The sequence below is a fragment of the Danio rerio genome, chromosome 19 (genome assembly GCF_049306965.1).
Source record: "Danio rerio strain Tuebingen ecotype United States chromosome 19, GRCz12tu, whole genome shotgun sequence".
Lineage (NCBI taxonomy): Eukaryota > Metazoa > Chordata > Actinopteri > Cypriniformes > Danionidae > Danio > Danio rerio.
In genome coordinates this window covers 23,200,879-23,224,555 of record NC_133194.1, presented here as the reverse complement: position 1 = coordinate 23,224,555, position 23,677 = coordinate 23,200,879, and the positions used below count along the sequence as shown (strand labels likewise).

Below are 23,677 nucleotides of genomic sequence, written 5' to 3'. Positions count from 1 at the left end.
TCAAAAACTTTTTTTCTACAATGCTGAAAATTATAGGATGATCAGTCTTAGAACTTACAAAAGTGATTATATTTAAATAAATAAATCATACATTTTTTGTTGACTAATAGGTCAAGCTAAGTAGTGTAAAAGACAATGGCAAATGTAATTATGGTTAATTAGTGTTTTGTGTCTCTATTGTGATTATTAAATACTCTAGAATGAAAAGTTTCTTTTTCTGACAAGATATTTTGCATACATTTTTGTTAGACTGAATGACAATTTAGTGGGTGTCCTCAGTCAATCATGGTAAAATTATGAAAAGTCATTTTTTTTCTGCTCAGAATAAAATAAAATAAAAAACAGAACATTTTGAATGGACTAGAGCAGGGCTGCCTAAACTTTTTCTTATAAAGAGCCAAAAACCAAGCTTGATTGAGGGATATAGGCTGAATATATACCAAACCGAATATATCATATAACATTCAATTTGCCATGGGTTATTCCTTAATTTATCTGCTAATATTTTAAAATAACATGAAAACTGAGATTTAAATCATATAAACTAAAGCAGTATATTTTAACATTTTATAGTGAGCATATTATTACTGTAAAAACATAAATAATCTCCTTTATACCTCAACGAAGTTCTGCTGAAAACACAAGTCGACCTGCGCCTAGACATTTGCCTTAATTAGCTCTGATTACTTTTTGTCAAGAGACATTTTATACATTTTAAAGGTCTGATTCATTTACAACATTTAATTGAAACATTTAATTTATGTTGACTTTTTTGTAGCTCAGCAATAACACAAAGAAACAAAGGATAAATAACTATTTCTGTCAAAGACATTCGCCCCAACCACATCTCCATCATTCTCCTTTTATTATTCTCTTTTCAGATAGGACTTTGGGCTGAATCAAAGGTTACCATGGGGCCAAGCCCTACTTTGGGCATCTCTGGACTAGAGCAAATACATTTAAAGCTGTATTACTTTATTCTTCTGATGCTTGAAAACCCTTTGTTCTTGAGCCTGTTTATAAATTTAAAAAAATATATATTTTGTCGGTGAAGAAAACTGGAAATATTCTGTAACAATATTATTTTTCTGTTGCAACCTCAAAATTAAAACATTTATATTTATAAAAATTAAAATGTTTATTAATAAAATGTAATTGAAACATTAAAACAAATCACAAATTGAAAAAAGGGATGAGTATATGTTTTTTTTAACAACCTCAAAACACATCCAGTGAATCACAGTAAAATAAACAAATGTAATCAAAGTTGAATTTTATTGAGATGATTTGCATTTATGGTTGTGCATATGTCATGTGTACACAGAATACACTAGAAAACCGATCGTGTCATTTCACATTGCAAAAAAGGCAGTTTACTCCATTATGTAAACCATAACTGAAAATCAGATATTTAGACACTAACACAGAGATTACTATTACAGCAGCTAGAAATATTATACAGCTGAAGAAATGTATGTTTTTTTGCTCTAAATTGCATGTGTCATCAGTTGCTTGATGGATCATTTTAGAGAGAACTGGAGTAAAGAATAAACTGAGTGGAAATGCATCTTACATCATGAAAAATCATCATAATTCTGGAAAATCTAGCAATGAAATGGCTGAACGGAGTGATTATGTTTTTGTTTTGTGTTTTTAACGTGATACTGCAAAAAAAAGCTTGATTGTCATTTGGCTCAAAGTAATACCATACCATCACCATTTTTCTTCATCGGTAAATGAAATGAAAACTTGAAGACTGTACCCTTATCCAGGAATTTCATTCACACCTTCAGACAAATAAAAATGCACCAGCCTAGTCGAGCCGAGTCAGATGTTCTAGTTAACTAAGCTGAGATACTTCATAGAAGTACGCTCCCAACATCTTGGTCCCCTGAATATAGTTGGATCTGTCAAAGCAAACAGAATGGAAAAATGTGTGAAAATAAATATCAAAACAAATCATGTTAATATTTCTGTGCCTAATAATATCATTTTATCATCATCTTAAAGGTTCAGCAACAGAGAATGTAAAATACAGGAATCAAAGAGTGACAATACTTTTAAAACCTATTTAAGACTCTTTCTTAAGATTTTCCATACACGTTATGACCTCATCGCCACTTTAGGCTTCAACTAATGAACATTGGCGACATTTTAGCTTAAAGTATATTTACTAAATATTGATTGCAAGACGCTTATCCTAAACTAAAACATTCATTTACTGAATAAAACTGCCAATCTTTCAGGTGGCGCCTATAGAACAACAGAAATAACAATGTTGCCTTGGTTACTGCAGTAAACAAAGCACCATGATGTCAAATCTAGCAGGATATAATCGATTGCATAAACTAAACTAAAGTCTCTTTAAGGGAGGGGTGTCAAACCTCAGCCCTGCACAGTTTAGTTCGAACCCTGCTCCAACACACTAAGGGCCTACTCACACTATGTTATCCGACCATGCTCAGGCCTGTTTCCTGGATTATTTGAGAAGTGTGAGTGCACTGAATCGGGCTCTTGAGCGCGGTTCACTTGAGCTTTGGCGCAGTATGCTTGTGTGTAAGTGGAAAACATGCCTAAGCCCGAAACTGAAAGCGAGACTTGACTTTTAAGGGACCGTTTCATATGAATTAATTAATCATTCTTACTGTTCAGTGAACGCAGTTTATGTCGCAGTTTATTAAAGACGCAAATCCCTCATTGCATGACAGCTGCGCACCTTCAGCAAACATCCTAATACCTGCAGCACGAGGACTTAGCAGGGTTTAGCTCTTTCATTTTCATTTTGTTTAAGATAAATTTAACTTGCTTGTTGATTAAATCCCATTTTGTTATTTAACCTTTTTAATTGTATGCAACAGTCAATTTGCATTTTCATTTGCTATGAAGAAAATTAAATGAAAAATCTATATCGGTGCATATATACATATATACGAAATCAGTTATTATAAATTATTTATTACAGTTTAATCTACTAAAAAAATGTTTTTGGTTTTTAAGCTCATTTTACTGAACAAGGTGTTCGTTGGGTCCTTAAGTCTTAAAAGTTGACAAGTCATTTTAGAATGTTATTTTAAGAATGAATGAATGAATAATATTTATTTCTTATCTGACTTATTGGACATTTTGTGGTGTCACACCAAAGGGTAACAAAAGGTAATTGTATAGTGGTTCCAAAAAAGTTAAACAAGAAGAATTCTGACTTAAAAGGTGCAGATCTTGGATTTCACAGGGGGCTTCAGTCACATGATCTTCAACGGGGTCCTTTGATTAAGTAATATTTTCCATGGAATTGACCAATTTAAAATTAGCATATGGTCACACCAGAGAACATGGCTTTCAGTGACAACATGTCTGAAGTTGCTTTTGTTTTTTAATATATGGATAAATAAATGACATATAAAAATGTATTAATTCATTAATATATGTACTGTTTTAGACAGTCACACAGCAGGAAAGTTTTGAGATTTGGCTAGAAATGGTAAAAAAAAAAAAAAAAAGTAATGACAGCATTTTTTTAAGACAACAGGTCCATTGAAGACAATTACATGCTTAAACATTTACTGCATTTAAAATGATGAAAACAACAGGTTAACACACTTTTTAACTGTATAGTATAACTGAAATTTACAGACAAAACCTGATAAAGTGTGAAAGAAGTAAGTGTTTTTGTGTTTTCTTTACATTAGAATAAAATAAAAACTCTTCATGAAAAGCAAAAAATTGGCAGGTGCAGAAAAACTGTTTTGCCTGAGGCATTTTGCAAGGTGTTTGTCATAGCTTTGTCTAAACGTTACCTGTTAAGTTTCTCATTTTGTGAGTGAGCGCCATCGTCAGAGGATCCAACAGGAAGCAACATGACGTTCTGGCCGGTTGCTTCTTGGAAGGTTAAAGTTACTGGGATACTTCCTCCCTCACGGGTCAAATCAGGCTCCACACCAAACACTAACATCATTGAAAAACAGAATTATGAAACACAATTAAGAAATTTGACAAAACTGACAATTTGAAGGCAAAATCACCTTCTCTGACCTTTGTGGAAATACTAGCATTGTGCAATTACCACACAAGTGCAATTTATGCATTTAGATAGGAATGGTCTTTTTTTTAATTATTTTAAATTAATGTATGAGGTAAATTTATGTGTCAAAAATGAGTGTCAAAAATACCAAGTAAGTTTATTTGATGTATTTGTGGTGGAATACATTCAAGTCTTTCTGAAATGATAAGTCTCACACAAACATGTATACATGTTATTATAGAAACATGGTGCCTGTCAACCAATTAGGTGGCCAGGGAAAAACCCAATCCTACGTCACGTTGTGGTGGGCCTCAAAATCACTGGGATTTGGGTCCTTTTTTTAATGTCAGGAAATTTAAAAAAAGACACTCGTTAGGTTTATATCACTCCAATATCACAGTGGACACACTATACACCTACACACAGTTCTGTACAAACAGCTGACAAAAGTTGATTTTCATCATAGATGCCCTTAAACCCTTGTGTACTGTTCAAATTGACTACCCTTTCGTTATGTTAGTGGCTATTTTTTCCCTTATAACCACATTTTTTGATTGCAAAGCCATAAGACCATATAATCATGCATTCTTGGTTTTTGGTGGTTTTTCCTCCTGGGGATGAATGCATGATTATAATGTGTCATGGTTTTGCAATCAAAAACTGTTGTTATAATGGAAGTCAGTTTGGGAAAAATAGCCACTAACATAAGAAAGCATAGTAAATTTAGAGACTAAACATAGAGTCTGTCGTTGAGTTTTTTTTTTTTTTTTTTTTTTTTTTTAAACCTTAGACGCATTTTCCCAAAATATGTGTCAAAATAAAATTTGACACAATAAATAATTCATTTGCTAAAATCACAGAGAATGTTGAGGCCTAATTAAGACTCAAAATCATCCCAGAGTGGACAAAAACATCCCAAACAGCACGCAATGGTTAAACTTTAGTCTTAAAACCTACAACAACCAAATTCATATCAGAACTTCAGCCTATCATTGTGTGCTATATATATATATATATATATATATATATATATATATATATATATATATATAATTTTTTTATTATTTATTTATTTTTTTATAACAATCGGTCAGGCTACTCTGGACATCAGCCCAAACGCAAAGCATTTGCTAGAACACAGGTGCGACAAATGTGCACTAGAAACATTCATCCCTGTTCAGTGTCTATGCCTATACTCTCCAAAAGTAATGACAAATAAAAATGACTTTGTACTTTTTTAAGATGGAATATACCTATTAATCTCCTCACACATGCACTTGTCAACACAGGCGTCTATTATTTTTTGCTGACCTCAGTAGTTTGTTGTTCTTGTTCCTTCTCTATTTCTTTTCTGACTGTAAAAGAAGCCTGGTTCTGTGTTAACGCATATTAAGTAAAGTAAAAACGATTCAAAGCGTACACGAAAGCTACACTGCAGGATCGCAAAACACTGGGCAGTGCCATTGCTGTTGTGTTTAGCAATCCATTCAAGTGGCGCAACACATTTAAAATCTCGCCTACGGCAGTGCAGGGGTGTAGGAATGTTCAAAAACAATACACCATCACCCAGACACTTCTTTTTGATTTCAAACGAAGAACTTATTTTGAAGTAAACAAGGGCCTTTGCTGTATTCTTCTCCCAGTTAAACAGCATTAAAGACTGTCTCTCAGTGATGCATCAAGCGCTTCATTCTTCAGATGCGGAAACGCAATGTGCGCCGCTCTCTAAAATTATTCTAAAGTAGTTGATCAAATTAATAAAAGTGAAACTGACAGACGTAATATGGATTGTCAATAACATAAAAGGGAATGTTTATTAAGTAAATATCGCTAAAACAGTTTCGTTTTAGTCTGAGTCAAAACTGCAGGAAAATATCCGCTTTGCTAAAAGGCTGGTTATTTTACCAATGATTAGGGTCAATAGTGGTAGCCTATAACAGATTTCAAAGAAAAATCTTTATATTAAAAAAGGAAACACAGGCTGGACCAATCAATGTTATAACGAATGCTCAAATAATGTCAAATGTACAGCAAGCATCATGTTTTAGTAAGATTATGTCAGTATGTTTAGTAAGATTATACAGTAGGCCTATGGGTTATTTTTACTAAAGAAGATAAGAAGAGTTCAGATACAAAAGCCGCTAAACGCCACTTCTGCTAAAAAATGAGATAATGCCATTGAATGAATGCTTTAGGCACGTACTACACCATCAACAAATAGATTTGCTTCAAATCATCTAAATTCCAGCGTCAGGGCATTTAGAAACAACAGTTTGTTTGTAAAAGCAGCTAAACGCCACCTGCCTTTGACAGCAAAAGCCGCTATATCCGAGAACCAATCAGAAGGTGTAAATTCAATCATGTGTTTTCAATGTGGCAGCGCGCTAATACACCGGCTTTGAGGAGACATATACCGCTTTCGATTTTAAAAGATGAAGTTTGTTGAACTGCATGAGCCTGTCAGTAAATGGCAAAAAAAAATGTCCCTTACCTCAAAAACTCATTATAAGATTATATGCATTATAAGAAAAAGAAAACACAATGTGCAGTCGGAAGTGTAGCATGCATTCATATTGTGTTGTCGGCAATGACGCTACTTTGAATGAATCCGATTTACTATACAAAAAAACAGTAACTCCATTTTACAAAAGACTTAAAAGAGTTATGCTGTTATTTTATCCCACGTGGTCGCTATGAGAATAAACTTGGAACCAAGTCCTTAAGTATGGTGAGAATGAATGAATGACAGCCTCTAAAATTGTCTGAGAGGCATCCCCTTTTTGCCCAGTAGGTCTACTTTGTGTTTTATTTGCTAATTTAAGCGATTTTTTTAAAAGATAAATATAATGTATAAAACTGCACAATATTTGTATAACTTCATAATACCTATAGATCTGATAAGCTTTTCATATTAATGGACAATGCGCAGATAATAATGTTTCATAACGTTTTTACACTTCATTATTTGAATCTACCAAGCTTAGCTTACAATGTTTGCAATGTTTACATTGTTCTACCTACATTAAATCTAAATCCCAAATATCAGAAATGACAGTAGATTGATAAGTTCCAATTAATATCAGTTTAATGTTATGTATTAATGCACTTACTTCACAGATTTCATTCATTCTTACTTGACAAATGTATATCTTTTAAATTTCAGGTGGTTTGTGTTTTATGTTTGGTAAAATTAGTTTTAATGGAATCTTCATTTTTAACTAATTACACTGTCTTGTCCCGATAAGTGGATTTAGAGGATTTTGCATAAAAAGCAGACGTGGATTTAGCTGGTTTTGACGCAAAAGAAAATTTACCTTGTTAAAAAACAAAGAATTGTCTAAAGTGACAATTTTTTTTGTTATGTATTATATTTACTAGTGATTTAATAATAACCTTATCATTGCATATAAAATAAAACTTCTAAACCTTATCAGAGAAGCCTGATAGAAAATGCTCTATTACAAGAAAAGAGGTCTGATGGATTTAGAGTTTTTTGCATCTGAACTCTTCATATATTATTTGAGTTTATAACCAGAATTATAAAAAATGTATTATGCTAAAAAAAAAAAAAAAAAAGGGGGGCAGTACTGGGATCGGATCTATATCGGTCAATACTCTGAATGGTATCAGATCGGTTTAAAAAAAAAATGGTATCAGTGCATCCCTAGTTTAAACAACAAATACATGTTCTTACACTTATTTGAAAATTGGATTATCAAATATTTAACTTATATTTCACAATTAAATATTTATTTATTATAAATAATATAATATTATTTACATATATACAGTTGAAGTCTGAATTATTAGCGTTAATTTTTCCCCAATTTTAATAGAGAAAAGATTTTTTACAACACATTTCTAAATATAATAGTTTTAATAACTCATTTCTAATAATGACTCATTTTACACTGCAATAGAAGAGTTAATATTATGAAAATGCATAAAACTTTAGGTTGGTTATTGGTGAAGGATAGGGTAATTGTTTCTCTGCTGTGTTTTATAAGAAATATTTCTGTGTTAAAAGTTCCAAGTGTATTGTACAGTCAACTTTTGTATAGTAATGTTAGTCACCATTTTAACACCAGGCATGCATTAAAGGGAAATTTTTTGCTTCCCATTTCAAAAACTAATGCAAAGCAACGTACTGTGATGTATAGAGGAATGAAAATATGGAATGAATTGCCGTCAGACATTACATGCTTTGTAACAAGTAAAAGGAGGTTTAAAAAATCATTTAAAAAATATTTTATGGAACAATATTAAGTGGATTGTTGATTTGGATGTTATGTATGAATTTTGTATTTTAATGTTTTTATTAGTCTTTGTTGTTGTGTATTAATGTAATTTTGTGTTATGTTCGATGGACCCCAGGAAGAATAGCCACTACCTTGGTAGTGGCTAATGGGGATCCTGATAAATAAATAATGATTTATTCTTGTATTTGCCAAGATGACAGTGAATAATATTTTACTAGATATTTTTCGAGACACTTCTATACAGCTTAAAGTGACATTTAAGCCACTAGGCAGGTAAGAATAATCAGGCAGGTTATTGTATAATGATGGTTTGTTCTTTAGACTATCAAAAGCTTAAAGTGGCTAATAATTTTGACCTTAAAATTGTGTTTGAAGAATACTGTGAAAATTTCCTTGCTCTGTTAAACATCATTTGGGAAAAAAAAACTCAAAGGGGGGTAATCATTCTGACTTCAATTGTATATATAATATTAATATAATAAGAACAGGTGTCAATATTTGCAGAAAATGGAAACAAAAAAACTATATATTTATAAATCATTGGGGCTGTGGTGTGTCAATGAGGCATGTGAACTTGTGCCATGGTCACAAAAATGTACCAAAACCAACTTTGTAGTATATTTCATGCCACTGCAGACGGGAATAAGATCAGTGATCTACCATACAAATATACCACAATGCGTCGTGTCAGTTCAACCATATATCGTGCCTTACCAGTCTTCATGGCCTTTCTCCCAGCCATGTAGTGAGGATGATTAAAGTCAGACACCCAGGCCTTCGCTCCATGTCCCATGTACACTTTCAGTTTGTTAGGAGATTTCAACTCTGCAAATGTCTTCTCCAGATGGCTAATTACCTGTAAGATGAGCACAATTCATGTCTGTAGTAGGGCAGTACGATATGGAATGATCTAACATTGCAATATTTTGTTTTGCTTTGATATACTGCAAAATGAGTATAATTTCATCAGATGATTTGAATAAGCTCTTTTTGGAAATATTTAAATAATTAAGATTGACTGGGCTGATCAAGTCTTTTTCTATGCAGTGAGACAAAAATATAATAAATTACAAGCATACATAAATATGACAGAGCTAAAATAAAGTTAAATAAATAAAGGTTATATATGCTTTATGGTTTCTGGGAGTCTAACAGTATTCAAATACAAAAATTGAACACTCAAATGTAAAATAACATGGTCATTGTTATAGAAATAATTTTATACAATAATTATAAAAAAAAAATTGATAATATCTTCATCTTTTAATCTTTAATAAGCAATCTAATCCTGCGATGTGACTATTGCAGATACACACATTGCGATATTGATGCTCAAATGATATATTGTTCAGCCCTAGTCTGTTAAAAAAATATCAAAAAAGTGACTAACATATGCAAATAACTCCAGATAGAGCATAGTAAATTAACCAAACCTGCTTCTCCACCACTTTGGGATCCATGTCAGGGACCAGGCGGATTGAGAACTTGCCAATGACCTTGCGGGGGATGACAGTTTTGGCACCAGCCTCAGAAAAGGCTCCCTCTATGCCGTGCAGAGACAGGGATGGGTATCTCCAACGATGCATCAGAATTTGCTCCTGCACAGAAATATTTGTGGGTTTTTTTGGGTTTATTGTGAAAAACGTCACATTGACAACATATTGAAATTATATGTTAGATATAGAAGTAAATAATTATATTTACACCCCATTATTTGTTAATATGTTCAATTCTGTCTATTTGTTTTCAGGGTGTTTAATTAATTTAAATTGAACATTATTACACTGTAAAAATATCTTGCTACCTTACAATTTTTAGTTGAATCAAATGGACTTTTCTAGTCATCTCAACTCAAATTGACAAAAAATATCAAGTTAAACTTCATATAACTTAAAACATTTGGGACCTGATTAACTTATTAAAATAAGTTAAAGCAACATAAAAATATTTGTTTTGACTTTTTGACATTATTATATCTTTCTTTTCTTTTTCATTCCTTTAAAACCTGTTTTGACACATCTTATTCTGTTTTGAATCATTTTTTTCTTTGTTTTTACATTCTTATACTTCTATTTTATGTTTCTTTTATTCTTGTTTATTTAAAACACATTGTGAATAAATTGTGCTATATAAATAAACTTTTTTACAGTGTACAGTTTTTAAAACAAACATATATATATAAAACATAAAATTATATGAACTGACAAAGAACAAACGAAAGACAGGAGTGATTTACTTTGGTGTCATGCATTAGTTTGCCAGCTCCAACATCTTTGGCATACTCTTCCAAGTCAAACTCAATTTTTTCATAAAGCTTCTTCTCCTCATCAGTCAGTTTAGCAACTTGGTCGTATATTCCTGGTACTTTAATTTTTCCCTTGTTGTCCACCAAAGTCCCTAAAAACACAGAATTCTTTTATACACTTTCCAAGCACAGTAAAAACAATAATGGTATATAAACACAAAACCAATTAAAACAAATCCATCGAAAATGAAAATTTTTGAACATCTTTGTTTGAGTTGAGAAATTTCACTTTAAAGACCAAACTGACTTCTTTGCCATAAAAGTGATATTACTGAACATTCACACAGGAGCCTGATAGAAATGCTCATTTTAGAGGAACATTTCAGATGGCATTTAGAGGTTTTTGCATCTAAACTGTACTATCTAAACTCCTATATATATATATATATATATATATATATATATATATATATATATATATATATATATATATATATATATATATATATATATATATATATATATATATATAGGTTGATCAAACTGAAAAGTAGGCAATGTTTAAGTCTCACCCATCAGCGCTATTAGGTCAGTCATAGCCTCGTGAACAGATCCTCCAAAGACGCCAGAGTGGAGATCTTTATCACAGCATTCCATCTGAAAACATAAAATGAAGGCACTCGTGTTAGTTGTCATTAATCAAAAGCATTTCATATGTTAGCTCTCACTGCTATTCAGAATCTTACACTTTTTCCAGGTGCAATTTCAAACTTTTCCAGCACTTTAAAAGTGTGACAAATGACATACATATAGATACTTTAACATTATATTAGATGCTAATCACTACTGTAAGGAAAACCCTCAGTGGCATGTTTGCTCAAAGCCCAAAATTTAATTCCTGTCATTTACTTTTTAAAGTCATCAATACTTGCATCTTAAATGTATCATCTTTCACCCTAAATGTATATTTATTTTAATTTCAAAGGGTCCCAATATAAAAAATATAGGTCACGTGAACAATCAGTTATGTGAAAAATGTCATCAAGTGCTGAGCCCAAGATTACCTGTAGAAGCTAAGGCTGTCATGATTATACAATTTGGCTGACGCTTAACTATCTAAGAAATAATTGCAATTATGTGATTAAATGTGTGTTCTGTTTTGGTCCTTTGACTATTAACTGTCTGATTTGGTGCAGGTGGCACAGTTGCTCAGTGGTTAGAACTGTTGCCTTACAGCAAGAAGGTTGCTGGTTCGAGTACCAGCTACATGTTCTCCTCGTGTTCATGTAGGTTTCCCCCACAGCCCAAAGACATGCGGTATAGGTAAATGGGTAAACAAAATTGCACCTAGTGTATGAGTGCATGTGTGAGTGGGTGTTTCCCAGAAATGGGTTGCGGCTAGATTGACATCCGCATCGTAAAACATATGCCGGAATTGTTGGCGGTTCATTCCACTGTGGCGACACCTGATAAATTAGGGACTAAGTCGAAGGAAAATGAATGAGTGAATGAATGAATGAATGAAAGATTTGGTGCATCGATGATTAATTGTCAAACACATCATATATTATACCATGAAATAAACTCACATATTGAGTAGAAGCTAAACAAATAAATAATTGTGGGTGTCTCTTTAAATGGAAATAAGCTGCTGTTCCCAATCCACTTTCCAGTAGAAGGCAGAGAGTTTTTATGTCTAACATATTCATTGCTCACTTGACATTGCAGTTCTTGGTCATCATGAAAGTCTTCAGTTTAAACTCCATTTTATTTTATTTTATTTTATTTTATTTTATTTTATTTTATTTTATTTTATTTTATTTTATTTTATTTTATTTTATTTTATATAGCGCCAGATCACAAGATAAATGGTTTAAGGTTCCTTTCCTAAAAAACAAGTCTATACAAAATAGCTTACAGCATGTTATTTGTGTCTGCTCTTTGTATACCATGCATGACGGAACTCTGCTTTGATGTGTATACTCACAGAAGTGAGCACATTCCCACCAACAAAGAGAGAGCATGCATTGTAACAAGTTGGGTCAACTAGATGGAAATCAGAAAAAAATATATCTTCCAAGCCAGACAAAAGTAAAAAAAATCCCACTTTGCAGTGATGCACTTTGTGTCCAGTATGTGAACCACATCATGTGATGCTATCGCAACATGCATTCAGACAAGTCCTGTTTGAACTAGGCTATGAGTATTGTATTTGTTGAAAAACACCAAACAGATCCACATCTTTCATTATCAGAATATTCAATTATTCACACACATATACACTGAGCTACATCAATGTGTTCAAATAGCAGTAAAACAACACAACGTACTTATTTTCAAGCATTTGTTTAATTTTAATCTGGACTAAACATGACAGAAAAAGTGTGATTTGATTCTTTATAATGTTGGGTAACTTAATACATCAGACTTTTAATGATCAATCTCATTTATAGTTAAGTAAGCACCACTTTTACAAATCCCAGGTTTCCTTTAAAAGTAAAAGAAATGCATTAACTCCTACCTCAATAAAGAAGTAGCAAATTCCTCTCAAGCCGTAGGTAATGCAGGGCTTGGTCTTTCCCAACCAGTAGTTATCAGAAATGCAGACGTAGTCCACATCCTTAAAGAAAGTGTCTTTGCGAGAGAAGACCAGATCATCCAGTCCCTCTGATCCAGACTCCTCCATTCCCTCGAAACAGAACTTTATGTTGATGGGCAGTTCCTGTAACATTAAAAAAAGACATGGATGTTTTTATATCCAAAAATTCAACGATTTACTTAAATTTAAAGAAGTGAATTCCTTTTTAGTTTTAAAAGGTTTTGTGTTTAGATGACTTGCTGTCAAAAATGATCTCCACTCATTTGAATGTAAAAAAAAAAAAAAAAAAAAAAGACTAAAATCTTTGTATTATGCATGTCAGAGTAGGATGCTGGTTCGAGCCCTGGCTGGGTCAGTTGGCATTTTGGTAGGGCATTCATTATGTAAATTGTGTACTGGATAAGTTGGCGGTTCATTCCACTGTGGCGACCCCAGATTAATAAAGGGACTAAGCCGAAAATGAATGAATGAATGAATGTCAAAGCAGTGCACTCGAAAAATGATGACTTTTGCTGCTTGTTCAACTACTACAGTGCTTCCCGAACAAAGACTTTACTTGGGCAGGCCGCACAGGAATATGAAAGGTCATCCAAGTATATTGAGTTACACTTTTTTTACCATCCTTATCAGCCTTTTACATTTATTTTGTATCCACGTAATATGACCAAACATCCACGGTCAATTAAGTGGTGGAAAATCTTCTCATTTACCCGTTTCGAGAGCTGTCAACACTCCCACAGACAGTCTCACATGCTCTGCTGAACCACAGAGATGCTCCTTTTTGGAACTTAAAAAAATCTCCTAAAATGTCTGAGGTTCTGCTTTTGCTTTCGCTTTCTAAAGCTGTCATTATTCCTTTTTCTGCCATTTATTCCTCATTTGCTTTATATTTTGTTAATTGATCATGTCAATATATTGCATAGGCTATTTAATATACATATCTTTAATTCTTTATCATTCAAGTTTGCTTTGATCTTGAAAGAGAGAGAGAAGCAGATTTGACCTGTCAGTGGGTGCACATGGCTCCTGACTAGCATGAAAGTAAGTGAAATAGTGATTTTTTTTTTTTTTTTTTCAACAGTCTTATTTTATTTTAACTTAGGAGTGGGCAAACTCGGTCCTGGAGGGCCGGTGTCCTGCACAGTTTAGCTCCAACACTAATTAAACAACCCGAACAAGGTAATCAGTGTCTTCAAGATTACTAGAAATCTATAAGCAGGTGTCTTTAATCAGAGTTGAAGCTAAACTGCGCAGGACACCGGCCTTTCAGGACCAAGTTAGCCCACCCCTGCTTTAACCCATTAAAAAGAAAAAGAGTATAACAGTGTCATAATAAATAAAATTGTTGTTCAATATGTTTTGTTGGTTGCATATAGTTAACTATTTATGTGATGTGGGTAAATAGTGTTTCAATCTGGATACCACCGCAAGTATAATTCAAACCTGTGGGAAGCACTGTACTTCGTGTTTAAAATGAGTTGAAATAACACAAATCTTAAGGGCTTTTGGGAAACCCTAATTGTTTTATGTTCAATCCACCTCAATTTGTAAAAATGGTTAAGTTAACTTATTCAGTTTGTGTTGAGACAACATGTAGAATTTGTGTGGAACCCTAAACCTTTTAGTGTACACTAAAATATGATTTTTGATGCTTGTTCAAACTACTTCTTTAAAATGAGCTGGAAAAAAAAATTGTCACAACTTAATTGTTTTGTTCGATAAATTTGTTAAGTTAACAATCAGTTTATGTTGGGACAACATGAATGAATTGTGTGGAACCCTGCATTCTTACAGTGTAGATGGCATTGTCAGTTTATAAAGAAACACTATGCATCTGCACATAATTTAAAACAAATATTTTGCATACACTACCTGACAAAAGTCTTGTCGCCTACCTAAGTTTTAGAAACAACAAATAATATCTTGACTTCAAGTTGATCATTTGGTATCAGTCGTGGATTAAGTGTGTCTTATTGCTTCTAGACTGCACTTATTTTACCAAAATAAAATATGTTCATGCCTTGATTTTTAATGATTTAACTAGGACAGTAAGGTCTGACTTTGCTTGGACAAAAGTCTCGTCATTGAACAGAAATAATTTACAGTACAAAATATAAAGTCATGGTGCAGTGGATAAAGTGTAAAAAATTCATCTTGTGTATGACTCCCATGAGCTAGCAGGACTCCCAGAGTTCATTAAAGGGGTGGTCCAGAATGTAATTTTAAGGCTTGGTTGTGTTTATAAGATGCAAAGCAATGTGTGCTCATGTTTCACTTGAATGAAATTGCGTTATTTTTTCATATATCTCACTTTGATTATACACAGCTACTCAGCTAACATGAAAATGACTGTCATATTTCCTAGTTCCTCTGAAAGGCCCGCCCTTAAGTGACTCTGATTGGTCATCCTCATAATGTGTTGCGATTTGCAAATCGGCTCCACGTCACGCCCGTAAAACCACGCTTTTCTGCTGTGTAAACAATCAGTCAACTTCCTGGGTGCTCTCTATAATAAAATCTGACAAGTGTCTGTAACGAGTGAAAATGGGGTGCAGCTCCTTTAAGAGCGTTTGCTATTGTGTGTGTGTGTCTATGTGTGTGTGTGAATGTTTGAACCTTCCGTAACAAGCGCATGTGCATGGGAGTTTTTTTTTTCTTTTTCTCTGATGCTCGGATTAAGTTATTTTCTGTAAAATAACGTGGCAGAAGAATAAAGCACAAGATGTGGGATGCTACCTGTGTGAGCCTTGATTTATTTTCCTGCTGCTACCACGAGTCCACGAGATGAGCTATCCTTTTTTTTTTTTAACTCTATGCGTTACATATATATCTGGAATATGCAGCTGTAAGTAATATGAATCATCCACATATCTTTTCTGACTTCATTATCTGAGATGTAAAACGCATGGAAAAGCAGCCTGAAGACAATCAATGCAGTCGCGCGCGCACACATAAGAGACACGAACGTGCTAGTGGAGTGTGTGTTTGTTTACAGCAGTTTGACTAATAAATATGAATTTGTAGCTAAATCGTTTGGAAAGCAGCATTTTGCATTGTTTACATCGTTGCTACAGCATAACTTACCGTTAACAGTAGACACTGTACATGTTATGATCAATTTTAACAAATAAAAACACTTACAGGTTGTAGCTCACAGCTTCTGCTTTGAGGAGATTAGCCGAATCCAGCACTGAACTGAGAGAGATTCTGGAGCTATTTTGTCAAATCATGCTTGCTATGTGTTTTATAATTCTCTGGAACATAATTAATATTGAACTGTAAACACTTCTGTCTTTGTGTCGTGTCTTTTGGAAGCCCAAATACAGAAACAGACGAAGCTCTGTGGAAACAGCAGCATTAGACGCATTTTTAGCTTTATCTCTGCTATAACGTTACAGCGCCTCTGGCCCTATATTTTACAGTCTATGTTCTAGCCATGGCCCTTACCTGCACAGTTTTGGGTCCGCAGTAACGAACCTTTGTGATCTCACAGGGGGCGGAAGTATTTTTTGTAGTCCCCAAAATTTGTTCATTGTAGGCTTTGCTAAGCTAACTCTGTAAAAACCAAGGTCTCCCTTTGCATTGAACTTAGAACTTTTTACATTCAGAGATGTTGTTTATGTTCACACAGCTACATTACACATCAACTAAAGATAAAATAGGATATCATAGTGGACCACCCCTTTAAGTATGAGAAGAAGTGCATCCACTCTGAAGATCTCTTGCACGCCCCCAAATTTAATGTAACCCCAAACCATGATTTTTCCCTCATCAAACTTGACTGATTTCCATGAGAATCTTAGGTTCATGCAGGTTCTAATAGGTCTTCTGCAGTATTTGTGATGATTGTGCTGCAGTTCAACAGATGATTCATTAGAATAATCAACATTCTCCCAACTTTTTTCAACTGATCAACTAGTCTAGAAGTCAAGTTATTATTTGCTGCTCTTACAACTGGGATCACCGACAAGACTTTTGTCAGGTAGTGTAGGCATTAAGTCACCATTGTTTTTAAAAAAAAGTTTTTCGCCTATATAACAACAACTATCTTTTCAAAAATAAGCACTTTCAGCTCACAAAATGCTGTTTTTCAGAAAAAAAAGGACAGCCAAACTGCATTGCAGTGTTCTGATTTTTTTTAGCAGTCAAAAATGTGATCAATAGGCATCATAAACAATAAAGAGACCTATAGAAACTTAAAAATGCATCTCATATCATTAAAATACAGAAATTACAATAGGCTTACAGTTAATTAGATTAAATAGATGTGGCAAACTAATTGAATTACAAGACTTTAAAATGATCAAAGATCACAAAACAAAAAACTTTAGACTGTTCTCCTGTCAATTAGCATCTGCATATGAGGAACTTTAACAGAATCACAGTTCACTCAGGTGATAATGATTGAGTAACTGAAGCAATCAGTGGATAAGCGAAGCATAAATGTACTGCATTCAAAGGTGAATTGTTTTGAAATGAAATGATATGCAGTGTTGTTCCTCACAGTTTCAGTCACATTAAGCGAACATGTATCTGATTTAATTTACATTCAATTAAATTCTAAGTTACTTGAACTAGATTAAGTAATGCAGTTCATTCTTATCCACCAATACTGTCATACTGCATATAGTACGTGAGGACTTTGAACAGCTGTTAAAGGCTTAATAAGTAAGCATACATGCAATATCATTTGGAAAAAAAGAAAGAAAGAGTTTGCACCTGTCCAATCTTCTGATAGGCCTCAATGATGTTGAACCAGGCCAGTACAGGGCCTTTATCATCTGTGGATCCACGTCCGTACATTTTACCTACAACACAATCAAATCAAGCATGAGCCATGGTCAAATAAAATGCCATAAAGTATAATGCTTATAATGCATTTCTACCTGCAATCTCAGCTCTGCAAACATTTTACTGTACATTTCAAAGTGCACAAAAAGCCCTCATAGATCTGCACTTCCCAATCAATTTAACATGAATTATAACTTCACGGTAACTGTAAAAGGTTACTAGATTATTACAATATAAAAAGTGTGTCCTTTAAGACAAATGTTTGAACATCTAAAACATAAATGGTGTAATTTAAATTAGATTTTGTTTAAATTTACATATTGTCACTTGACAATGCAGAGACTTTGTTGAGCAAATCAAATCAAAGGCAGATTGAGCATAGAACTGTTATAAATGTGATTGTTTTTATTGGAATAAGCTATCATTTCAAAAGTTATACTGCATTAGTTAATATCACTTAAAGTACTGTTTTCTTTTTATTATGAAATATTAGGAAATCAATTAGGAAATTACCCACGGCAAATTTAGTGTAATATAGTTTGGTAAATTTACCTTCGGCCCATGGCTCTTGATGATATTTGGTTTTTGGCCCTTTATACAAAATAGTTTAGGCACCCCTGGTCTAGACAGAAATGCATTTTTATTTTTGTAGGAAAAATTACTTTTATTTGTTTTTAAATCAAAACAGTGTGGACATTTCTGGAAAGAAAAGAAAGAAAGAAAACTCTACAAAATAGAATAAATAGTTTGAATACATAAACAATAAAAAGAAAGCAAAAAAAAACATGAAACTGAAATGAATACGTCATTACATGCATGTAATTGTACATATTAAATATTATATACAGTTGAAGTCAGAACTATTATTTCCCAAATGATGTTTAACAGAGCAAGAAATTTCTTTACAGTATGTCTAATAATATTTTTTCTTCCGGGCAAAGTCTTCCTTGTTTTATTTCATCTAGAATAAAACCAGTTTTTCATTTTTTGAAGACCATTTTAAGGTCAAAATTATTAACCCTTTAAGCTATTTACTTTTTTGCTAGTCTACAGAACAAACTATCACTATCCAATAACTTCCCTAATTACCCTAACCTGACTTGTTAACCTAATTAACCTAGTTAAGCCTTTATATGTCACTAAGCTGTATAGCATGTCACTAAGCTGTATCTTGAAAAAAATCTAGTCAAATATTACGTACTGTCATCATGGTAAAGATAAAATAAATCAGTTATTAGAAATTAGTTACTTAAACTATTATGTTTAGAAATGTGTTGAAAAAAATTCTCTCAGTTTAACAAAAAAAGGGCTAATAATTCTGACTTGCATTTCATACTATGGTTGCCGCGATTCCATTAATTTACATTACAATACTATACTAGCTAGCAATGTACTATACTACCGTGATACTAAATAGTATTACGATAATGTAATTCATCACTCAAATTTATGAAATAAAGAAAGTTGTCAGAAATACTATATTTTCTATGTTATAATAGGCTTGCTTGAATTTAATTCATTTATTCCTTATTATTGTAAAAGGTATTTGCACATCACTTCACCTAAAATGAATCACTTCTTTTTGTTTATTTTGTAGATAACTGACCAACATTAAAAAAATAAAATAAAGATAAATATTATGCCGAACGAAATACGCTACAAAAATCGCAAATTACGCTAAATGAAGCGGTCAAAAATTGTTTCAATGTTTCCTGCTGTTCTTTTGGGTTTTTCATCTATTGTTTTTTTTTTTTTATCTTATCAGGTAAGAATCCAAAGTAATTCAAAATTTTACTTTGTGAGTTGTTCTTTTAAGAGATTGTTGCGGTTGTTGTAGCTATTAAATCATATTGACAGAATAAGAAATTAACTAATTCAGATGTGCATTTGAACTGAACGGTCAAAAAGTGCAATAGGCTACCTTAATAGGCGTGAATTCTACAGAGTTTTGCAATCTTAAAGTGCTCCACAGACACATGCAATAATATGTATTGTAGATAAACTGTTAATGACGATACTACCATTGACAAACTACAATGGCACCGCAAGTATTTTGGAGCCATAGTATCACGATACTATCATAGTACCAGTAAACCAGGCAAACCTATACCGCAACTGCAACCGTATATACCCATAACAATTGTGAAATTCATGTTGAAATACGTATAGATTAAGGAGGTAAATATAACAAATCAAAAGAGCTGATTGTGCCATATGAAACACATTATCTAATTATCAGTTTTAATTATATGCAAATCTGAAAAGAATCTTAATTTGTCACAGCTTTTAAAAAGAAATCAGCTGACAGGTCACAGGGCCATGCTCAAGCGTCAGATCTGTCTCAGCAAAAAAGAGACAATGGGATTTGTCTTGAAATCTCTTCGGGCTAGAGGGACACAATTGTAACATGCTGAGTCGGTGAGATTTCTTCCTATTTTTTTGTGTCAACAACCACACGCAAGCAGGAAAAAAAAATGTTAGTGGTGACTAATTTTAGTCATATCGAATGTGAAATATTACCCAAAGGGAGCACTTTTTGCAGAATATTGCACAAAAAGCAAATCAATTGAAGGTTCTGAACAGTTTTTTTTTCAATACACTCAAAAACTTTATTTGTTAACTGATGCTAGCACAAGTACTCTCCAGCTCATGAGATGGTGTAAGACTTTAAGGATCACTTATGTATGCACGATCATACCGTCTCTCTCCTCCAGAATAAAGGGTTGTGAGTCCCAGCCATCTTCAATGCTGGCCGGCTGCACATCCAAGTGTCCGTAAATGCAAACAGTCTTCTTGCCCGGGTCAGAGCCAAGTCTGCCCAGAACTATTGGAGGAAGGGGAATCTCTTCACCACTTGGCAACTAAATTAAAACCAGCAAAACAAAATTACCAAGGAGTTCAAATGTATTTCAGTGTCACTTTTTGCCATTTTCACTTTTTTTAAAACTAATTAAATTTTATGATTTTAGATTTATTTAATATAGAATAAATTATATAAAATGTCCTGTTGTACACTTAAAACTTTTCTTGTACATGTTTAAATTTAGTCAAAGTGGCGCAGTGTGTAGCACGATCGCCTCACAACAAGAAGGTTGCTGGTTTGAGCCTCAGCTGGATCAGCTGACATTTCTGTGTGGAGTTTGCATGTTCTCCCCGTGTTTGTGTAGGTTTCCTGTGGGTGCTCCGGTTTCCCCCACAAGTCTATAGACATGCACTATAGGTGAATTGGGTAGGCTAAATTGTCCAAACTGTATGTGTGTGAATTAGAGTGTATAGTTGTTTTCCAGTGATGGGTTGCCTGCTGGAAGGGCATCCACAACGTAAAACATATGCTAGATAAGTTGGAGGTTCATTCCGCTGTGGCGACCCCTGATTAATAAAGGGACTAAGCTGAAAAGAAAATGAATGAATATTTACATCATTTGTCTATGTAAGCCAAAATATAAGTTGAAATCTCAACTTAAAAGTTTTGAGTAGGTTTTGTAAAAATAAACTGTCTAACAGACAAATTCATGCAAAAGTAAAATAACAAGCTTTTTCCAACCTGCATTTAAAAAATGTATTTAAATTGTATAATACACTATTGTATTGTTCTACTAAAAACCTAAGGTAAAATCTTTTGGTTTGAGAGATAATGGCAACTTATAGATACTTAAAACCACAGGTAATTAATATTTTAAAGATGCATTTTGGTAAAAAATAAAATAAATAAATAAAAATAAATAAATAATACTAAAAAAATATTTTTTTAGTAAAAATGAGACTATATTTTCTATAATAAAAACAAAAAGCAATAAATGTAGGTGAAAAACAAAAATCCATACATATATACATATACATACAGCTAAAGTAAAAAAATTTAGGTTAATATTTCCCAAGTAATTTTTCACTGAGATAACATATTCTTAAACATAATAGTTTTAAGGTCATTTGTTTCTGCTATGATGACAGTACATGATATGTTACTATAATTTTATTGACCTTAAAAATGTTTTTATGTAAAACTGCTTTTATTCCAGCCAAGCTAAAAGAAAAAAATGACATTCCTTAAGAAGAAACTATATAATAGAAATACTGTGAAAAAAATCCTTGCTCTGTTCAACATCACTTGAAAAATATGTAAATTAAAAAAAAACACAGGAGGGCTAATCATTTTGCCTTCAAATGTAAATATATAAATATACATACATATGCATTTCTTTGAACTTATTTAAAAATCAACAAAATATACACTTTTTTTGTAATTTTCCCTTAAATTATTTTTTGGAACCACGGAAAACAAACTAAGTTTAGAAATTTGGAACAGCGTAAGGGTGTGTCGTGGGTTAATCTGCAAAGCATTAAAAGCACAACTACACGATTTCAATCTTATAGTGCATGTGACATGCTGTCAGATGGTTAGGTTAACCACAAAAATGCCAAAGCAGGAAGCAACCTCGAGTGTTAGAGCTGAAAGCTGTTTTTAAGAAATTTAAAGAGATAATGACAAAAAAAAAACACCTTCTGCATGCCGATATCAACCAACTCCACAGTTCCACCCAGTCTCTCGATGTCTTTGCCTGCCATCTCCATCATTTTCTTGATTTCTCCTCGTTTCTCTGGCCAGGCAGACACACTCTGTACAGCAACCCATTGTGCCAGGCGCTTACAAACAAAATGATTGCATTTACATTAGAAAATATCCATTATTCATTTGTGGCACAATACAAAAGTCAATATATATATATATATATATATATATATATATATATATATATATATATATATATATATATATATATATATTGACTTTTGTGAGTTATATTTAACTTAAAGCTGTTTTTAGACATATTAATATATAATACAACCATATATTATATAACATTATTTTATATTATATTAAAGAACATATATTATACAGAAGAAAATGTCATTACCTCAACATATTCGTTTTGGTGCTCGTCAACGTATTTGAAGAGATTTGGTAGGTAAGACATTGCTGCACAGTGACAATCCCTCAGTGACAGAAGAACTGACCAGAAAGAAACACAAATTGACGTGCAATAAAGATTTATCTGCTTTAAAGAGGGAAAGAAACTCCTCCCATCATTGTAAAATGCTGACAAAATCATTCCCACTATCAGTGTAAGTTAGAAGTGCTGAGAAACGCTGCGTTATAAATACACATCATCACAATGTAACAAATTAACTGCTAAAAATGTGTCGAACAAAACGTGTTTTGACAATGTCTAGCTAAACCCTTAATTTAATTGAACTGTAAATTTCTCTTTCTGAAAAAACAAAATACAGTAATAACTACAAAGTCGTGCTCCGAAATTCATTAAATACATCTTGCAAAAGTTAACAACAGCATACTTACTGAGTAGAAACTTCAATGTCTTTAAAATAACAGAAACCGAACTGCTCTGTCACAGTTTTTTCAGGGGTGTGAAGACAGCCATCAAACGCATCTCAAGTTCAGCAAAATCCCGGGATTTCAAAATAAAGGTCTTTTGCACTATGCACTGTACTCAAAAATAAATTTGTTTATGTGAGCAATTCCGTGCAAATGTCAGCCTTGCCGTGAAAAAAAATTACGTTTTCGCTAAAATATGAAAACAGACTATTGTCTGTAGTGTGAATGAGTGAGTATGAATGTTTCACAAAGATGGGTTGCAGCTGGAAGGGTATCCGCTGCGTGAAACATTCATTCATTCATTTTCTTGTCAGCTTAGTCTCTTTAATAATCCGGGGTCACCACAGCGGAATGAACCGCCAACTTATCC

At 33.0% G+C, this 23,677-nt stretch overlaps 1 protein-coding gene across 3 annotated transcripts; it reads right to left on the bottom strand.

Moving 5' to 3' along the window:
• Positions 1-1,256: 1,256 nt before the first annotated feature.
• Positions 1,257-23,365, bottom strand: cndp2 (carnosine dipeptidase 2). 3 transcript variants are annotated; one of them, XM_073930585.1, is made up of 12 exons: positions 23,272-23,365; positions 22,829-22,928; positions 22,413-22,556; positions 20,611-20,773; positions 17,841-17,929; positions 13,044-13,244; positions 11,095-11,179; positions 10,514-10,674; positions 9,711-9,875; positions 8,992-9,133; positions 3,795-3,942; positions 1,257-1,907 (listed from the first exon to the last, which is right to left on the bottom strand). In XM_073930585.1, the coding sequence occupies exons 2-12, from the start codon at positions 22,886-22,888 to the stop codon at positions 1,841-1,843; spliced, it is 1,425 nt and encodes a 474-aa protein (XP_073786686.1). In that variant the 5' UTR covers positions 22,889-22,928; positions 23,272-23,365; the 3' UTR covers positions 1,257-1,840. The 3 variants fall into 3 exon arrangements, with proteins under 3 accessions (XP_073786686.1, XP_005170061.1, NP_999869.2); XM_005170004.5 differs by having other exon boundaries at positions 22,829-22,923; NM_214704.2 differs by lacking the exon at positions 23,272-23,365 and having other exon boundaries at positions 22,829-22,945.
• Positions 23,366-23,677: the final 312 nt, after the last annotated feature.